This window comes from Paramormyrops kingsleyae, chromosome 11 (assembly GCF_048594095.1).
Source record: "Paramormyrops kingsleyae isolate MSU_618 chromosome 11, PKINGS_0.4, whole genome shotgun sequence".
Taxonomy (NCBI): Eukaryota; Metazoa; Chordata; class Actinopteri; order Osteoglossiformes; family Mormyridae; genus Paramormyrops; species Paramormyrops kingsleyae.
The window spans coordinates 6427925-6447955 of record NC_132807.1 but is presented as its reverse complement, the minus strand read 5'-3'; the positions used below and the strand labels follow the sequence as shown (position 1 = coordinate 6447955).

At 47.2% G+C, this 20031-nt stretch overlaps 1 protein-coding gene across 1 annotated transcript in view; it reads left to right on the top strand.

The window, feature by feature from the left end:
- The window catches only part of efl1 (elongation factor like GTPase 1), a 52125-nt gene that overhangs the window by 28322 nt on the left and 3772 nt on the right, over window positions 1–20031 (top strand). Inside the window, exons 16-20 of the mRNA XM_023813905.2 lie at window positions 2422–2553; window positions 3746–3893; window positions 9720–10270; window positions 10394–10807; window positions 11704–11888. Of these exons, the coding sequence (XP_023669673.1) occupies window positions 2422–2553; window positions 3746–3893; window positions 9720–10270; window positions 10394–10807; window positions 11704–11888 (1430 nt within the window). The remainder of the gene's footprint in view (window positions 1–2421; window positions 2554–3745; window positions 3894–9719; window positions 10271–10393; window positions 10808–11703; window positions 11889–20031) is intronic.

Sequence of the window (20031 nt, the reverse complement as noted above, 5' to 3'; positions counted from 1 at the left end):
ATGGTTTAGCTGGTGAGGAGTACGTGTGTGAAAAGGCTGAGGAGGGTCAGTGTTAAAATGAAGCAGAGCACAGTTTAATCTGTATAAATATATGTTAGTGTTACACAGGAAAGGATTGGCTGCATGAGGCTGGCAGGTCTGCATGGCCACCGGGGGGCCGTGTGGAACCCCAGGCACCACCTGCTCGGGCTCGTCCCGGGGAGCCCTCGGTACCCGAGTGTCTGCATGGGCCCGTGTCTGACCCGTCTCTCCTCCTCTCATCCTCCACTCGCCCTGCTGTGTTAACTGTGACGTCACAGGTTTTTAACCGCATGGTTGTTTGCAGAATCCTGCACGTCATTGCACCCCGATGCATCCTACCCCCGCCCCCCCCCCAGATCCCCCCGCCCGGCCCTCACAGACCTGCAGGTTTCTCCAACTTATCGCTCTAGTCCGGCTCCCACCGCCTCACTTTGGCAGGGGTCGGTAAACATCTGTTATTTTATGTAAAACAAAAAGTAACATGTAGAATTAAACATATGGGAACACTTAGGGACAGAATGTCACAGTGATTTAAAAATCTGCATTTTCTTTGGTTAAAAAGTTTCCATTAAATTGCCCCCCTCCCTCCCCCCCATCCCACTGTTTTACGACCTTGAGGAAATAAGTCTCCCTTTTATTGCTGTATTTCATTATGTTTTTCACGTACCAAAATCTGCAAGGATTAAAGTAATGATCTTTGTTTTTCTTAATGGGTTACCCTGGTAGATTCCCTATACATTGTTATGTGAATCGATTAAACGCCTTCGCAGGTATACAGAACCTACACCTTCTGCTCTCTCAGGCACTAGACAGTTAACAACCGAGGGAAAAATATTCATAGAATCTGCTGAATGTAGTGAAAAGCACAGGACACCTGGCCAGGCTGTCCGTCTCGGAGCCGATAGAGACGTCGGATTCTTAGAGGTTTTCAGGAAATGATCATTCATCCTTGGCCCTTGGTGCTGTAATTGTGTTCACCTCGTCGTCTTAAACACAGTATTATACCTCTGTCATGTGAGCTTAGCACTGTCTGTCATAATGCCAGACAACTGCTCAGTTCCAGGCATCGTGAGCGATACTGGGTATTTGCCAGGGTAAGAATGAACGTGACCCCCCCCCCCCCCCCCTCCCTCCCATTTAGGGTTATGAGCAGTAGCAGCGGCTGAGCAAGATGGTTCCTTTGTGCTTTGATGTGATGGAGTCTGACTGCAGTAACTTAAGCGCGGGTCAATCAAAACAAGGTGGGTTGCAAGTGAAACGCCCGTCAGCCGGGCAGATGTAGGGCGCTCACTTCGAACCCGGGCTCTCGGAGACCCCTTCTGTGCGGGTCGCCTGTCCTCATAATTGAGGACTGTCCTTAATGGAAGGCGCAGTGAAGAGAGGGCCTGCTCTGGAGCCGCTGGGATGTGGTCCCACCCGCCATGACGAGCCTTAAAGCCACGACTTAACGACGGCAGTAAAGGGCCGTGGGAGAGCCGGTCACCTCCTGATGACTGTCATCTGGGGAAAACCACCTCTCTGGCAGGGTGAATGGTTAGCAGGGTGAGTGGTTAGCAGGGTGAGTGGTTAAGCGTGTTTGCCGGACGTCATTTTGCAGTTGACCGCTTCTCTTTCAGCAGATGGGGGAGGGGGGTGTTGGCCTGTTTGAGATTATCATGCCGCTCATCACCACGTGGCTGGCATAAGCAAATGGACAAATGGGGGTGTCTGTAAAATGCTGCATCCCTCCCAGTCCTCCCAGTCCTCCCTGGCCCGTACATCCAGGACGTTCTGTTGGCTTTCTCTGTGGTCCAGTTCCCATCACGTTTTCCACTATGGCGGCTGGCTTGTTTATTTCTGCGTCCTAATGCAGGATGCTGGGTCGGCCAAGCCTTTCTGCTCATTTACGCGCTCTGGTGTTTTTGTGATTGAACCTCCCTGGTCGCTCCCCTCTCTTAACACCCCTTAGCCCGTGCCCTGTCAAGCCGTAGTCCGTTCTATAATGCTCGTTATTCCATCTTAATGCTTAGACCCGGGTAACGGCGAGAGAGCCTTCGGCCGAGGGAAGTGGTGGAGTAATGTTTTGTGCATTATCGTTAAGCCGATAGCGTCCTTTAATGCGTTTGGAAGATAAATAAATAAACGCCCCTCAGGAAGTCATTACGCAGAAGCGCGTCTCCTGAAAGCATGAAACGGGATATTCACGCCGGGGCCTCAAAAAGTGCATCTCAGTCGATCCCGCAGAACCTTCGCCTGTCGATGGCCCCGGGCGGACCCAGGAGTCGCTAATCGGCTCACGGGAGCGTATGGGTGGGGTCCCATTAACTTTTTAGGTTAATGTGACTGGACTAATGCATCCATTTGTTGTTGGAGATGCTTTGACCTGCCCCCCCCCCCCCGGTTCTGATGGATGTCCCCCAGGTATGGGAGGTATGGAGGAGGTGATCCTGAAGTCAGCCACCATCTCGACAAACCCTGCGTGTCCTGCCTTCACACCCCTCAATTTCGAAGCCACTCCGATCGTGAGGGTCGCCATTGAGCCCAAACACCCAAGTAAGTGTGCACCCTCCCGAACTCACACTCATGCACAAACCACCTCTTTTACAGCCATTCGTGATGGCTGAACAACTTTTCGAAATACCAAATAAAAAACAGTTAGTTTTATTATAACCTCCTTTCTGACTCCAGTTTGATGTGACGTTTATGAGACGTGGGGGGGGGGGTGAGATTTCCCCCACATGGAGTCTATTAGACAGTTTTGCTTTACTTCAATTAAAAAAAATCCTCCTCATGTCAGTAAATGAACCATCTTTTTCCACCTTTTACATAACCTCCCTGAAAACGTTTTTCTTTTTTCCCGTCTCTGTTCCTGTACCAAGCTGTGATAAGAGCCATTCAGAAGCTTTTAGTAAAATTTGCATGTATAATTAGCTCAGAAATGCGTCTCATTTTCGTATCGTTGAGTTATTCCTCAACTTTTCAGCTATAAAAAACTTTGCGGATGGTGGTTTTTTTTGGGATCTATCAAACCTTTTTACTTTTTCCCTTAACAGTAAGTTTGGACAGCATTTATTTATATGTGTGGGGACCGTGAGCTCCTCTGCTTTAGCTGTCAAAAAAATGACTGAAGTTTGCAGCTTTTTCATTGCTGCTCTTCCTCTCTGGTATCCTTCCACTGGGACGACACATGGCTCTGTGGGCTATTTTACGCTGTGCTGGTGACCAGAAGGTCCCCAATTCAAATCCCATGGTTTGCAGAGTGATTACACTGTTGTCTCTCTGGACAAGCCGTTTAACCCCCAGTTGCTTCTGGTAAATAGATTAAATGTAAATGTAATCTCTCCTATACTGCCAGCAAATGTTTTAATTCGATGTCGGCACGCTGGATTGAGCTCAGCTGACGTGTTGGATGATGCTGCATTCAAACTGCATTTTAAAAGTATAATTAAATAATAATAGTAAGCATGATTATTATTGCTTAAGCATGTCAGAACTGGCCGGCTGAATGTGGAAGGAGTGGGGAAAATGGGTTTGAAGACAAATGTGAAGGCAGGTTTAATGTCAGCTGCTGAATATTGATTTGAAAACAGATTGTGTTTCGTAATTTTATATTTGGTGGGAATATTAAAACCTTGAATATCTATATATTTCTTTGTGTACTGTGTGTATATTCCTCAATATATGTGTTTGTGTGTGTGTGTGTGTGTGTGTGTACGCACACGCGCATGTATGTGGGCCTCCCCAGGTGAGATGTCCAAACTGGTGCGGGGCATGAAGCTGCTGAACCAGGCCGACCCGTGTGCCGAGGTGCTGATCCAGGAGACGGGGGAGCACGTCCTAGTGACGGCGGGGGAGGTGCATCTGCAGCGCTGCCTGGATGACCTAAGGGAGAGGTGAGCAGGGAGGGAGACAGGCAGAGTCCCTGTCAGAGTCCCAGCTTGAGGGCTTTTAGAGGGAGGGAGACAGGCAGAGTCCGTCAGAGTCCCAGCTTGAGGGCTTTTAGAGGGAGGGAGACAGGCAGAGTCCCTGTCAGAGTCCCAGCTTGAGGGCTTTTAGAGGGAGGGAGACAGGCAGAGTCCCGGTCAGAGTCCCAGCTTGAGGGCTTTTAGAGGGAGGGAGACAGGCAGAGTCCCTGTCAGAGTCCCAGCTTGAGGGCTTTTAGAGGGAGGGAGACAGGCAGAGTCCCGGTCAGAGTCCCAGCTTGAGGGCTTTTAGAGGGAGGGAGACAGGCAGAGTCCCTGTCAGAGTCCCAGCTTGAGGGCTTTTAGAGGCAGGGAGACAGGCAGAGTCCCGGTCAGAGTCCCAGCTTGAGGGCTTTTAGAGGGAGGGAGACAGGCAGAGTCCCTGTCAGAGTCCCAGCTTGAGGGCTTTTAGAGGGAGGGAGACAGGCAGAGTCCCTGTCAGAGTCCCAGCTTGAGGGCTTTTAGAGGGAGGGAGACAGGCAGAGTCCCTGTCAGAGTCCCAGCTTGAGGGTTTTTAGAGGGAGGGAGACAGGCAGAGTCCCTGTCAGAGTCCCAGCTTGAGGGCTTTTAGAGGGAGGGAGACAGGCAGAGTCCCTGTCAGAGTCCCAGCTTGAGGGTTTTTAGAAGGAGGGAGACAGGCAGACTCCCTGTCAGAGTCCGAGCTTGAGGGTTTTTAGAAGGAGGAAGACAGGCAGAGTCCCTGTCAGAGTCCCAGCTTGAGGGCTTTTAGAGGTAGGGAGACAGGCAGAGTCCCTGTCAGAGTCCCCGTTTGAGGGCTTTTAGAGGGAGGGAGACAGGCAGAGTCCCTGTCAGAGTCCCAGCTTGAGGGCTTTTAGAGGGAGGGAGACAGGCAGAGTCCCTGTCAGAGTCCCCGTTTGAGGGCTTTTAGAGGTAGGGAGACAGGCAGAGTCCCTGTCAGAGTCCGAGCTTGAGGGTTTTTAGAAGGAGGAAGACAGGCAGAGTCCCTGTCAGAGTCCCAGCTTGAGGGCTTTTAGAGGTAGGGAGACAGGCAGAGTCCCTGTCAGAGTCCCTGTTTGAGGGCTTTTAGAGGGAGGGAGACAGGCAGAGTCCCTGTTAGAGTCCCCGTTTGAGGGCTTTTAGAGGGAGGGAGACAGGCAGAGTCCCTGTCAGAGTCCCCGTTTGAGGGCTTTTAGAGGGAGGGAGACAGGCAGAGTCCCTGTTAGAGTCCCCGTTTGAGGGCTTTTAGAGGGAGGGAGACAGGCAGAGTCCCTGTCAGAGTCCCAGCTTGAGGGTTTTTGCTCTTTTAACTGTTCTTGTTGATTCCACCTTAAATCTGGCTTGTGAGACGCTTGTCAGCCTCTAATCGAGTGAGTAAGTAAGTAAAATTTATTTATAAAGCACATTTAAACACAGCTATTGCTGACCAAAGTGATGTACACCAATAAATAATAAAATTAAATTAAATTAAAATAAAAAATTTACAAAAAAAAAAAAAAAAAAAAGACTAATGCCAGTGTCCTGGAATGCCCCCCCAAGCTGTTCGGCTGATGAACTGCCGTCATGCCAGCCCCTACGCCCCCCCCCCCCCGTTTTCAGGTCTCACACTGAAAGTCTACCACTCAAACCCTTCACATCGGTGTCATTTACACCCTAACGACGATGTTTGTGGATTTGAGGAAGTGTAATCTTCAGGCGGCATTAAAAATGATAAAGGACAGTGATAACGATTGAAGTTTGAAGGGTTTTTGAGTCTTTTATAAACTATCAGCTTCTAAGAGCCTGAATTTCACATTTATGCAGTAAAATGTCTGAGGGATGCGGAGTGACTTTAATTGGATTATCTTTAATTGGTTTATGATGGACACACATCCTGCTGGGTGGGTGACAGGCCCGGAACGCCCCTGTGCTGATGTCACTGTCGGCTGGCTTTCGCTGGGTATTTCGGGATATTTCATGTGTATGTTTTTGAGTATTTCCTGGGATGCTGCATGTATGGGATGGGATAGCTGTCCAGAGATATGCAAGGAAGCGAGAATGCGCCTTTAATGAAGTAGCTGTGATTAGTTCACTTTGAGTGTGTTACTGATAATTATTGAAAGGACACAATAATTACTGGTACTTATTGTGTTTTGTTCAAAATTTTTTTAATGCAAAATAAACCAGTTGAATCTGGAAGCCTGAAAAAAGACCTGAATTATATTTTTAAAAATCACAGATATTGTGTTTTTAATTTACTTAATATTATTGCCTGTCTTAGTGTAGGGTCAGTGTTATAGCGTTAGGGCTATGCTTTTGGGTTAGTGCTATTGTTAGGGTTAGTGTTAGTGTTATTTTTAGTGTTAGTGTTATTTTTAGTGTTAGTGTTAGGATTAGTGTTGGGGATTTTTTTTTGGGGGGGATGAGTGGTTGGGGTTTTTTGTTCTAGTGGAGACAGCTTGTTTTAAGTTTGCTAACAAGATGTTTATTTTAATATATCACAAAATAAATCGTACAATATCTAGAATTAAGGTGGTCTTTAATAATTGACACATCATAAATTTGAAATGCAGATTTTATGAGAAAGCGAGTTCTCTGTGTCGGCTTTCCTGTGATACTGTAGAGGTTTAATTAAGCAGTGAACTGGGGAGCCTGAGGAAGCCCCCCCCCTGCGGTGTCATGCACGGGGGCAGCACCCAGGGTTCTGGAAGAAAAGCGGGAAATCGATGCCACGAGTACGATGCCTGAGTATCTGTAACACTGCGCTGCCCCCCCGCCCTCGCCTGGGAAGATGGAGTGATGTAATGGCATGTAAATCCTCCCTTACTGTAAATGCCATTTCCCAGAGCCAAGCGACCCAACCCGGACATTTATAAGAAGGAGCTCCGAGCGGAAACCATTAAACAGGTCACATGGCTCAGGGAGGCCCCGATGTTCAGGGGGGCCCCCGATGTTCAGGGGGGCCCCCGATGCTCAGGGGGGCCCCGATGCTCAGGGGGACCCCGATGGCTTCGCCCTTTACGACGGGGAAACCGTCGGTCAAAACGTTTGCTTTGTGCCATCGTTAAGTTTCTCCTGTGTTGCGTTAATGCAGCGATGGTCTCTCTGTTTACTTCCCCACTGCGGTGCAAAGATTTCAGAACCTTTTTTTGGCGACGCCGCTCAGGTCAGGACGGCAGCCTGAGATTATTGTAAAACGGCAGCTTTCACCAGCATCCTGCCCGCAGCCCTCTGAGCCGCTCGTGTGCGAGCAGCCATCGCGGCCAGTGAGCCTCTTCCCAAACCATCAGAGAGGTACTGAAATAAACCCATTAAGTGATTAACTACGAAAGCAGGCGAGTCAAACCCGTGAGCGAAGGGTTAAAGCACTTCTCCTGTTTTTGAAGAATTAGGAGATAGAGGCTTCCTCATAATCTCATAAATGATTTAGAAACCTTATTCCTTAGTCTGTAAGTTACTAAAGAGGCTTTCGAGATCTCTCACTTAGTGTCCCGCTCAATAAACCTTTGGTTAGTGCAGCAAAACCGATTAAAATGTTAGATGTGTCGAGATGGTCAGGTACAGCTTAATGGTGCCGAATTGATGCCAGCAGTGTGGAGTGAAGAGCCTCTCAGTCTCTGTCTGTCTGTCTGTCTCTGTCTCTGTGTCTGTGTCTGTGTCTGTGTGTGTGTGTGTGTGTCTGTCTGTTTGTGTCTGTTTGTGTCTGTCTGTCTGTGTCTGTCTGTGTCTGTGTGTGTGTGTGTGATTCTCCGTGTGTGTGTGTGTGTGTGTGTCTGTCTGTCTGTCTGTGTGTTTGTCTGTGTGTGTGTGTTTGTGTGTGTGTGTGTCTGTGTGTGATTCTCCATGTGTGTTTGTGTGTGATTCTCCATGTGTGTTTGTGTGTGATTCTCCGTGTGTGTTTGTGTGTGATTCTCCGTGTGTGTTTGTGTGTGATTCTCCGTGTGTGTGTCTGTCTGTCTGTCTGTCTGTCTGTCTGTCTGTCTGTGTGTGTGTGTGTGTGTGTGTCTGTCTGTCTGTGTGTGTGTGTGTGTGTGTGTGTGTGTGTGTCTGTCTGTCTGTGTCTGTCTGTCTGTGTGTGTGTGTGATTCACCGTGTGTGTGTGTCTGTCTGTGTGTCTGACTGTCTGTGTGTGTGTGTGTCTGTCTGTCTGTCTGTCTGTCTGTCTGTCTGTGTGTGTGTGTATGTCTATATCCTGGGAGATTTATTAAGGGATAGTATAATGTAAAAAGGGCTAATCTGCCCTGTTTTTACTCAGAAACACTCCTACGAGCGACTTTTCCATGTCTCTGAAGGTTTTCCGGATTTCTGTAGTTATTGTTTCCGTGTTGTTTTTTTGTCCCAGTCCTTCGTCTGATGTTTCTGGTAGTTTTTTCAGGAGGAGGAATTAATTGCCCGTGGAAACGGGGGGAAGTCTCGTGCTAAAGGGTGCTGAGCCGTAGGCGGGGGCAGAACCGGAGGCTGCTTGCGATGCCTGGTGGAGTGCCCCCCACTGGCCAGAAATGGAAGTGTGGCTCTCTTTGACCCTTCTCCCGTCATATTGTTTAAAGTCTTCGACAGCAAGCAGGATATGTGGGTCAACTGAACCCCCCCCCCCACCCCCCAGGATGAACAGAGGTCTGTGAGAAAACAATGGCAGGCTTGACCCACATGCTGATGCACGGGGCTAAAGAGACACTCATGAAATGAGCTGGTCTGCACGTTTCCACCAGCTGACCTTCTGCCCTTGGGTAGGGGGTTAAAAATATCACTTCAGCTGCACATCCGTCCTGAGGAGCGCAGCAGGCCTGCGTGCCGTTTGATGGCCCGCCTTGCCTGTCGCTCCTGGCAGTCTGGCCCGGCAGGGGGTCAGTCGCCAGCCAGAGACTGACCTCCGTCGCAGCCGCCATGCCGGGTCAGCTGTCAGGACGCGCCTCTGTCCTGATTACAGGTAGCCATATGCTCGCCGTTACCCATGATACGTTTGAGGCTCAGACTCACAGGCTTGTTCTCATTCGTCCCGCTGTCACGGATGTTCAGCCCTGTCAGACAAACAGCCGCATTTGTTGGAGCACAAGTGTTTTGTTTGCAGATTTATGTCTGTTAATGCCCTCTGCGGTGTCCTGCTTACGAGATGGAATCAGCCGCACCTGTGAAGTAGCCTCGTGTGGGACAGAAGGCCGATGGGTGATTTTCGTTCAACTTGGGGCTGTTTGTTCACTAATAATAAAAATAGTAGTAATAATTTAAGGAGGAACCCATCTTGTTTGTCTCACGTGTCCCCTAGTGGTGTCTGTAGAATTGCCTGTAGATGATCTCTCGATCATTCGGAAAGCGCAGTGTTTGACTTGTAAACATCCTAAGAAGGATTAACTGCTTTTTAATTGTTGTTTTTATTGGTTTTCCGCCTGTCTGGTTCCAAGCCAATTAGAATCCTCCTTGTTGTCTGAAAGTGAAAGCCACACCTGTATTACCATATCTGCGAGACATCGTGCAGTCTGTTTTCATGTCGATGTGCGTACGAGTAACTACGTGACCCGACGGGTTTTACTCTTCTGCCGTCTTCGGTTGTTGCTGCTGTTCATTTATTTCTCTTTTTACAGAAACTGTTTCCACTTGCATTAACAGTCTTTCTGCCTGTATATCCTATTTTTGTATCAGGATAGAGGTCAGGGGTTGGGGCAAGAAGACGTCTGAATGAGCCTCTTCTACATGACTTAATAAGCCATTTAATATAATGATGAAATTCTTACTTTCCTAAGAGCTTCTAATTCAGAAATGCTTAAAGTGTCCATTTATGTCTCTGCTGATTTAACACTGGTTTCTTCGGGGGGTATTTTTTAGGTTTGCCAAAATAGAGATCAGTGCTTCCAAGCCCATCATTCCATTCAGAGAAACCGTCATTCGCCCTCCGAAGGTAGACATGGTCAACGAGGACCTCGGGAAGCAGCAGAAGGTTGCCATTGTTCGGCAGGTGAAGGACGAGCAGCCGAGGCTCCCCGAGACGGTGCAGGTGGATCCCAGGGGCCTCGTCACGCTCACTACCGCCAACAAGCTGGCAGCCGTGGGAGTGCAAGCCGTGCCGCTCCCCGAGGAAGTGACCCGGCTGCTGGAGGGCAGCAGCGAGCTCATCCGCACCATGGAGCTCTTCAACATGTCGGCCAAAGAGGGCCGCACCCTGGCGCTCAGCGGCAAGACGCTGGAGGGCATCCGGGACCTCAAGCAGAAACTGGAGACACACATGCAGGGCCACAAGTGGAGGAACGCCGTGGACCGCATCTGGGCGTTCGGGCCGCGTCGCAACGGGCCCAACATTCTGCTCAACAGCCTGGACGGGTACCGACGGCCGTCTGTGTGGCAGTGCCTGGAGAGAGGGGGCGGGGACAACAAAAGGGGCGGGGACAGTGGAGGGGGTGGGGACAGTGGAGGGGGTGGGGACAGTGGAGGGGGAGGGGACAATGACAAGGGCGGGGACAGCAAAGGCGGTGGGGACAACAGTGCTGGCGGGCACAGCGGAGGGGGTGGCACCACTGGCTACAGGGACTTTGACAACAGCATCGTCAGCGGCTTCCAGCTGGCCACCCTGGCAGGGCCCATGTGCGAGGAGCCTCTGATGGGCGTGTGCTTCTCAGTAGAGAGCTGGGACATGAAGTTCCCCAGACAGGACTCTATGGAAGGAGGCGGGGCTCCAGTGGAGGGTGGGGCTCAGGGGAAGGCTGAAGAGGACACCCCAGAGTCAGGGGATGCGGCGGCCAGCAGGGGCCAGGCCAGACGCAGGACCGACGTGGCGCTCTCCGACTGCTACGGGCCCTTCTCCGGACAGCTGATCGCGGCCATGAAGGAGGCCTGTCGCTACGCCTTCCAGTCAAAGCCACAGAGACTCATGGCCGCCATGTACACCTGCGAGATCATGGCTACTGCTGAGGTTTTAGGTAAGAGAATATATATACACAATAAGGAAAGGGGGCGCCGTCTAATTGGAGGGAATGTGCGCTTGGGGAGTATGCTGCCCCCCCCAATGCAAAGTGAAGTGGCACGTCTCAACTGGCCATAGAGTGTGAGTGTGGCATCCCATTCCACCCCGTATGGCTCTGTTCTGGATAAGTGGGGATGGACTGATGGATGGATGGATGGATGGATGTCACCCCTTCCCTGTCCTTAGTGGCATATACAGGAAAGCTCTGGCAGTCCTTAATTGCAAGCAGCTCTGAGACCTTGTTCAGCTGCAGTGATGTCATCCTGCAGTTCTCCAGGATACGGGTGGGGGGTGGGTGGGGAAGCTGCATCTGTAGTCCTGCAAGCTGTTGGGCATGCAGGTCCTCGCCCTGTAAGGGTGGGGGGGGGTCTGAATAAATGACCCCATTTTACCGCTTTGCTTTAAATGCTCTCTGCAGGTTCTGGGGACATTTCTGAGGGAGTGTTTCCAAAAAAGTGGCTTTTCAAAGACCACGTACTGCCTCGGTCTCCCAATTATAACATTTAATGTAGCGTCAGATTCTAGTTATTCTATGATCCCTGAAATGACAAATGTGGGACAGGCGGTGTTTTTAGTGCTAATTGTCAGGAAATTACAGAGACGCGTGTTTGACACGCGTGACAGCGGGACGTTAAGTTTTTCCCTTACAAAGCTGTTGCCGTGCTGTTGAGGCTCTTTGTCACCTCAGGTTCCAGACGTATTGGCAAAGTTTTATGAAACGGGAGCACGGTTTCCTGCAATATTGTCACACTTCCTGTCTCCTACAAAATATTGGGCTTGCCGGAATCTGGTCTGGTTTTTAAGGGCTGCGGGGTGCACTTGATCAAGTGTCGTTTTGTTTGCACCCCCCAGGTCGTGTGTACGCCGTCCTGTCCAAGAGGGAGGGCCGCGTCCTGCAGGAGGAGATGAAGGAGGGCTCCGAGGTCTTCATCATCAAGGCTGTGCTGCCGGTAGCCGAGAGTTTCGGCTTTGCAGATGAGATCAGGAAGCGCACCAGCGGCCTGGCCAGTCCCCAGTTGGTGTTCAGCCACTGGGAGGTGAGTTTGGGGGCTGCCTGGAACGGGTCGGAGCTGGTCAGAACCGGTCAGGGGGGCTGCAGAACGGGCCAGTCTTACCTTACCACCAACGTCACAAACACATTTCTATCTCATAATTCCGAAATTCTGTTTTTGCGCTTCAGTCCATCACAGAAGCTCTTGCAAGTTCTCATTAACACAGCTGGCTTTCTGTGCTTCTGGTTCATGTTTGTGAGTAGGGTGCCAAACACAAATTTCTGAAACGTAGGATGGTAGGGGGTAGCTAATTAATATTCATAAAGGAAGTGGTACTTAATTGGCTGGTGATGATGCTTTTGTGAAATGGTTCTGTTTTGTAGTGCAAAAACAAAATCAGTTTTTTGTAGCAGTGGCCACGACTCTGAGGTTGCTAACCAGCTACACAGATAAAAAGTAATGTAGCCTGGGGGAATGGGACCGGTCCGGTACGTGCCGAACCCCACAAGCAGCCTGTGGCTCACGTTTTTGTCTCTGTGAGTGAGGAAAGCTGTGTTTCTGTGAGAACTTCACCCCTTCAGGTATTAGGACCTGAGCGGCTCCATGTGGGCTTTTACCCAAAGGTCATGTGCGATTTGCCTCTCCGGTCCCTGCTGCTCTGTTCTCTCTGTCTCTCTCTCTGGTGCTTTTCCACCATGTCAGGTTCCGTACTTTTGGTACTTCAAAAAGGTACCAAAAGTACAGTACATAAAGATGGTGGTTTTCCACTGGTGTTAAAACTTGTACCGCCAAATGACATCATAACGCGAAGCAGGGTATTTTCTACTGAATTCAAGAAATGGCTGTAGTAGGACTGGACAACGTGCAATATTAATATCAACATCGCATGTTATGCACTTCCAATTCTTACATCCCTAGTCAGCTAGATTACGATCAGGCTTTTTCTTACCTTCAATTTGGTACAGATATTATAATGCAAAGAGTTTGTCTCAGTAAAACATTTTTACTCTGTCATTGGAAACTCTCAGCAATTTTAATGATTATGCATTTTCAAGATTATCTAGTATGTATTTAAAAATCGGTTTAAAGTTTGCATGAGTGCTGCATGCATTCTCTGAGACAATCATTATCATTTTCATCCTTGCTGTTTAAATCACTCCTAGAGAGGTTTGTGAGAAATTTATGCTGAACTCCTTTTTTGTTTCATAAATACCCCAATATTACAACAAAATCACATTGCGATATTTGAAAAATTTTCCCACTCTTTAATTGCAATCCTTAACAGGACTATAACAGGCACCCAGCAAACACCGGTAAGAAAACAGGGTGGTTGGATGCGGGACTGTCATGTTCATCCGCGGTGGGAAATTTACATGATGCTACACGGGCAAACATACACACGACAATAGGGAAATTCAACTATAATTATAACTACAACAACAATACAACAGGGGCTATTTACAATTGCACACAGGGCATGCTGGGATATTCCAACCCCGCCGGCGCAACACTATCCTGATCTTGCTGTATCTGTTCTTCCGACCAACTAAAGCTTTTGTCACTTCATTCGTCCACACATGAATTATTATTAATTTTATTATTATTTTTTTACGTCTATGATGTAATGGGTCAACTGGAAAATGCCCAGTACTAACAAGCTGAAAGGAACCATACCGCTGCCTATTGTAGTGGAGTTGGACATACTTCGGTCAATAAATTGATTCCCCTCCTTGCATGTATACTGGGACAAGGACAGTAGTCCGATTAAATGGTGTAGTCAAGCTCTAACTGTAGCTCGACTTAGCTGTGCATGTAGACGTAGTGACTGTCTTTGTGGACGCTGTGTGGACTTGATGGAATTAATGGAAATAATGTTTGTGTTGTTTTTTGTTTTAACTCCCACGCAAGCTAAAAAAAAAAAAATGACAGTAAACAAAAAATGATGCTTTTAGTTTGGTTTAAAAAATGCAGATGAAATGTTTTCAAGTGGCATGCATCTGTTTGTGGGAGTGGCTGCCTTTGAAGCTGTGAGGCTTTCGGAAAGCGAGTCCCTGCGGTGCGACTCAAACCCACGCATGGAGCGCACACACACACACACACACACACACACACACACACACACACACACACGGGGTGTTTTTATTTTTCTTTGTCAGAGTGCTCTTCAGGCTGGATTGGGTGTGAGCCCCTATCTTGTAATTTGGGGGTGTGGAGTAAGCGCCAGGTTAACACAGAGTAACCAAACTACGCGCATAGCGGGTTTACATGCTAACCCACAATGACCCCCAACCTGCGGAGTGCGTCAGATGAATGGGGTTCTAGGTTTGCCCCAAGGACGAGGGCTTGGTAACGGGGAAGGGGTTGTGGGGGGTGGCGATCGGACACGCCGTGCCACATGTGCTGGGGTGTCGTACCTGTGTCTGCCAGACGCCCTGCTGACATCCCACCATCTGGTGCCTGGGGCAACAGCGCCACGGGGAGGGGGCCATGCAGGATGGCGCGACACAGCGATGCAAAACCATGAGCGTTTTTAACGACTGGGCTCGCTGACACCTCCCCGACCAGGTCAGGGTCTGTGACACTCGTTGTCCGAAAATCTAACACAGCTCTAAGAAACCAAACAACCCTTAAGACTTTTACCAAAACTACCAGATTTCATTTTATCGTTGGCGTTCTGCTACACCTCACTTAGTACAGCCGATCCAAGTCATCTCCCGACTTCTATAGAAATGGCTGTTTTAGTGGAGCAGCGCAGGTTGAATACTTCTCCTCTACGTTTAACAGCATGACCCTTATGGGATTCGAGGCTGTACCTTCAGTGTGCGTTAAGTAGCTGCCATCCTCACCCAGCTCATTAATTACTGAATGTCTTTGTTTGGTCTTTTTTACTTCCTGCTTTAATTGCTCTCGTATCCCTCCGTCTTCATGCATATTGAAATGGTGTCTCACCATTTATTTCTTTAGTTATTGCTCTGTTAAAGCCGCCTTTCGCATGTGTTTGCTGTCTTTACTGTGGGCCTGTTTGCCCGGGAGGGGTGGGGGTGCAAGAATTGGGCTGTGGCTGGTTACATCCCCTGCCGAGACTCCGCCCCCTAACACCAATACCCTGTCGCCCCTGATCTCTCTGGTTGGTATAAACGTGTCTGTCTCCAGGTCTAATGTCCGGCATGAGCCTTACGAGGCGCACGAGGGGAAAATGTTTCTTAAAAAGGTTCTCTGTCAAGTCAGGAAGTTTTTCATCTGTGTGAACCTTTAGTTTTTGTGTGTGAGTAACACTTTCACAAGGTTGCGCTTTTCCCTTTGTCCTGTACTCTGAATGACACATCTGTTTACCAAATGAAATCCAAATCAGTCGCATGCTAATTGTCCTGCACTGAGTGGCTCAGCGGGCTAAATCTCCATGCCTGTGTTCAGAAGGTCACTGGTCCAAGCCCCCGCCTCTACAGAACAGCCTCATATCCGTGGACCCTTGAGTAAGGCCCTTAACCCCCAACTCCAGGGACGCCACACATTGGCTGACACTGTGCTGTGACTGCAAGCTATGTAGAGCAAGATGGGTAGGTGAAGAAAACAATGCCAATATACCTGTACTTGTGCAGATGGCAAATAAATGATTATTATTATTATTAATAATAATAATAATAATAATGATGATAATATTAATCAGAGACTGTTCGAGGTGATTAATATCCTTGGGGTTGGGAATGATGTCTTTTGGGGGCCAATTTGAGTCCTGAAATACTTCTGAGGTGGGCAGTTGGGGAGGGGCTCACCTTCAAAACCAGGTTGTTTACAGCATCCAACTTTTCCCATGCCTCCTGAAGGGCCATCTACTGGCTGTAATCAGTCACTGCAAGGCAAACATTAATTGATTACTACCACCTGACATACCAATTGAAGTGCAATCGAATGTTTGGGATGTAAACTAAGGCTGCTTTTGTTCAGAGATGTAAAATAGCAAAATACAAATACTTTACTATACTTAACTAGGTTCTTTATGGATTTGTACTTGAATATTTTACTTTACATTTCTGAGCTGAATAACGCCTTTTACTCTGGTCTGAATGACCATTGTTACTCATTTAAATATATATATACACTCACCAAAAGGATTATTAGGAACACCATACTAATACGGTGTTTGACTCCCTTTCGCCTTCAGAACTGCCTTCTACGTGGCATTGATTCAACAAGGTGCTGAAAGCATTCTTTAGAAATGTTGGCCCATATTGATAGGATAGCATCTTGCAGTTGATGGAGATTTGTGGGATGTACATCCAGGGCACGAAGCTCCCGTTCCACCACATCCCAAAGATGCTCTATTGGGTTGAGATCTGGTGACTGTGGGGGCCATTTTAGTACAGTGAACTCATTGTCATGTTCAAGAAACCAATTTGAAATGATTCGAGCTTTGTGACATGGTGCATTATCCTGCTGGAAGTAGCCATCAGAGGATGGGTACATGGTGGTCATAAAGGGATGGACATGGTCAGAAACAATGCTCAGGTAGGCCGTGGCATTTAAACGATGCCCAATTGGCACTAAGGGGCCTAAAGTGTGCCAAGAAAACATCCCCCACACCATTACACCACCACCACCAGCCTGCACAGTGGTAACAAGGCATGATGGATCCATGTTCTCATTCTGTTTACGCCAAATTCTGACTCTACCATTTGAATGTCTCAACAGAAATCGAGACTCATCAGACCAGGCAACATTTTTCCAGTCTTCAACTGTCCAATTTTGGTGAGCTTGTGCAAATTGTAGCCTCTTTTTCCTATTTGTAGTGCAGATGAGTGGTACTCGGTGGGGTCTTCTGCTGTTGTAGCCCATCCGCCTCAAGGTTGTGCGTGTTGTGGCTTCACAAATGCTTTGCTGCATACCTCGGTTGTAACGAGTGGTTATTTCAGTCAAAGTTGCTCTTCTATCAGCTTGAATCAGCCGGCCCATTCTCCTCTGACCTCTAGCATCAACAAGGCATTTTCGCCCACAGGACTGCCGCATACTGGATGTTTTTCCCTTTGCACACCATTCTTTGTAAACCCTAGAAATGGTTGTGCGTGAAAATCCCAGTAACTGAGCAGATTGTGAAATACTCAGACCGGCCCGTCTGGCACCAACAATCATGCCACGCTCAAAATTGCTTAAATCACCTTTCTTTCCCATTCTGACATTCAGTTTGGAGTTCAGGAGATTGTCTTGACCAGGACCACACCCCTAAATGCATTGAAGCAACTGCCATGTGATTGGTTGATTAGATAATTGCATTAATGAGAAATTGAACAGGTGTTCCTAATAATCCTTTAGGTGAGTGTATATATACACTGTATAAATTGCTTGCAGGACAGCTGAGTGTAGAGTGTAGGGCTGCATGATTCTGGGTACAATATGAATTGCGATATTTTTTTTAATTCAGAATCAAGATCTTGATTTTTCTCTCACGATTCTTGAACGATATATTTTGCCATTAAAAATTGTGTTTATGAAGATGAAACAAACAATTGTAGACATGCATGATATAGTTGGTTAACATATCAAAGTTGCTTCTCATATTTAATGTTTTGTCATTTTCCAGAGATTAAAAAACTCATTCAGCTTTTGTGCTTCAGGAAGCTCGTCAATTTTCATGCTTTTTCAAAAAAAAAAAATGCCCTTAACTGTCATGCACTGTAACTTGGTTTGAACCTTGGTGGGGACCAAATCTGCTCTGAAATCCCCCTCCCCACTAAACACATGTCCATACCATCCATACCTGAATCTACACCCTTGTTACAATGCTATACTCAACCCTGTCATGACTGAATTTAAAAGGGTAGGTTGTTTTTGTAAGATCAGTACTTTTGAATGTAAAGTAGAACCTTAGAACTCAAACGCCTCTTAACTCGACCAACTTGGGCGTCGAATGGGTCTGTCAATTTTTTTTTTAACTTGTACTTCAACTGAAATCTTGGAATTTAACCGCTCCTGCTCAAAGTTGTATAGGTCAACAGGCGTTCAACCGTAACTCGACCAACTTGGAAATCAACGAAAACAATGAAATAAATCAGACCTGCTAACACTTGTAGAGATGGAGGTGCGTCTCCGATGGGCTAAAACAAAGGCAGACGGGCTTCTTGGGATGCTGATGCGTATTGCTCTCGGTTTCGACTGTACCTGTTCCTGTGTTTGGTGTGGATTTTTTTGTGCTTTACCTACAGTACATTTAGTGATACAGTAATCGTGGCCCCGAAGAAAGTGAGCAGTGATAGCAGCAAACCAAAGAGGAAAGTAGTGAGAGTAACTGAAGAACTTAAAAAGGAAATTATAGTGAGACTTGAAGGTGATGCACGTGTGTCTGCTCTCGCTTCGGAATGTAGGATTGTCATTTATTTCATGGTTATTTCTTTGGTATGTGTGCTTTTTCGTGTTCGTATTAGTGTCATATTGATTGCTAATGCCTTTTATCATTAGGTAGGTAGGTAGATAAGTTTAAACAAGCAATCATTTGAGGGTCTGGAACAGATTAAATTCATTTACATTATTTCTTATGGGAAAATTCGAGTTGGACCTCGACCAAATCGCAACTTGAACAGCCTTATGGAACGAATTAAGTTCGTGTTGCAAGGTACCACTGTATAGTACTTTTTACTTAAGCTCTTTTAAAACCAGGTATTTTATATTATTGGATGACTTACTTAAGTAACATTATTGGTGTGGTAAATGTACTTAGGAGTATGACAGTTGAGTACTTTTTCCACCCCCGCATTTGTTGCCAGTTAACTATTACTAATTAATTGGCAATAACTACCAACTATTTACACACCCATCTGGTAGTTAAGAGCTGATGCTTAACTTGCACCACTAGGTTATTATAAAATGAAATAATTTTTCCTGTTTACATATAATTAGTTATATACCTCCAGTTGCCTGGTTAAAAGCAGCAACTGTGAGCAGCACACAGCTGTAGTAAAACAGTGGTTAATGCTCTGTGGGAATAGTTCCTGAATGAGGTCACCGAGCCACCGCTGTGTTCAGGGTTAGTCCACGTTTCTGGTTTCCGTTGCTTTTTGTCTGGCCAACGTGTTGTCCTGTCACGTGCATTTTCAGAGTGTAATTTGGTAGCTGTGATGGCATGCTGCATTCATCAGGATGGGTCATGTGTCAGTACTGCCTGGTCATGTGACCATGGTGCTTGGCATGGGCACCACTGTGTTCTCCCTAGGATTTAATCTCATCAGTTTTAGTGGTTTTCAGGTCTTGCAGGCATTCCTGAGAGATTTCATTATTTTCTGATTTAACATGTCAGAAGTAATAGTTACCCAAATATCTTTAAACATCTCATCAGACTGCAATTAATCATTTGCACTGGATTTTATGTAATTTATAATTTAATGTGTGCTTACATTGTATACCTAATGGTAGATGCTGATATGCATGTATCAGTGCTGTGCCTTCTGGTTATGGTTTAAAATAAGGAACTCTTAAGGGACTCATTTTTTAAATATTCTTTTACATTTAATGTTAGGTTGTCAACAGTGAGACTCTCTGTGTCAGTCTTTAATGTGTAACTTCACAGGTATGTTGTTAATGTCACACCTCTGTGCTTGTGATATTTAATAAGCTTTCTGTGTGACACTGTAGGGGTCCAGGGACAATCACTCAGCGGGTCCAGGGACAATCCCCTCCGTGTCAGTCAGCGGGTCCAGGGACAGTCCCCCCACAGCCCAGGGGGTCACACACCTGACTCCAATGGAGCTACATCTAGGACATGTTTGCTCTGCTAAGAGCAACTAATTAAATTTAATGTTTAATTCAAACCTTACACTGGGCTTTTACTGCTCCATGGATTTTGGAATCGCCTAAATGTGGCCTTTGTATTGTGGAGAAAAGGACCCCTATTTCACTCAGAAAGTTAAGACCTCTGTGTCTCCGCTTAAGAAAAGAAAAGCCTGTTAACCACCTCTCCGGCCCCCGCCCCCCGCCCCCCCACTATACATAAATGCTACCATCAGCTCTTCAGATACTACAGTTTTCTTCCCTCTTGTCAAGTTTTGGGGTTTCTCAGAGACGGAGAGCTACACCGCTGCATCGCTCTCCTCAGGTACTTCAGAGATTTTTTGGGAAGCCGATCTCGGACAGAAATGCTGTCCATCCTTGTATTTTTTATTACTATTTTTCCTTTGTTAAAGGGTAAAAGAATTTCTTGAGT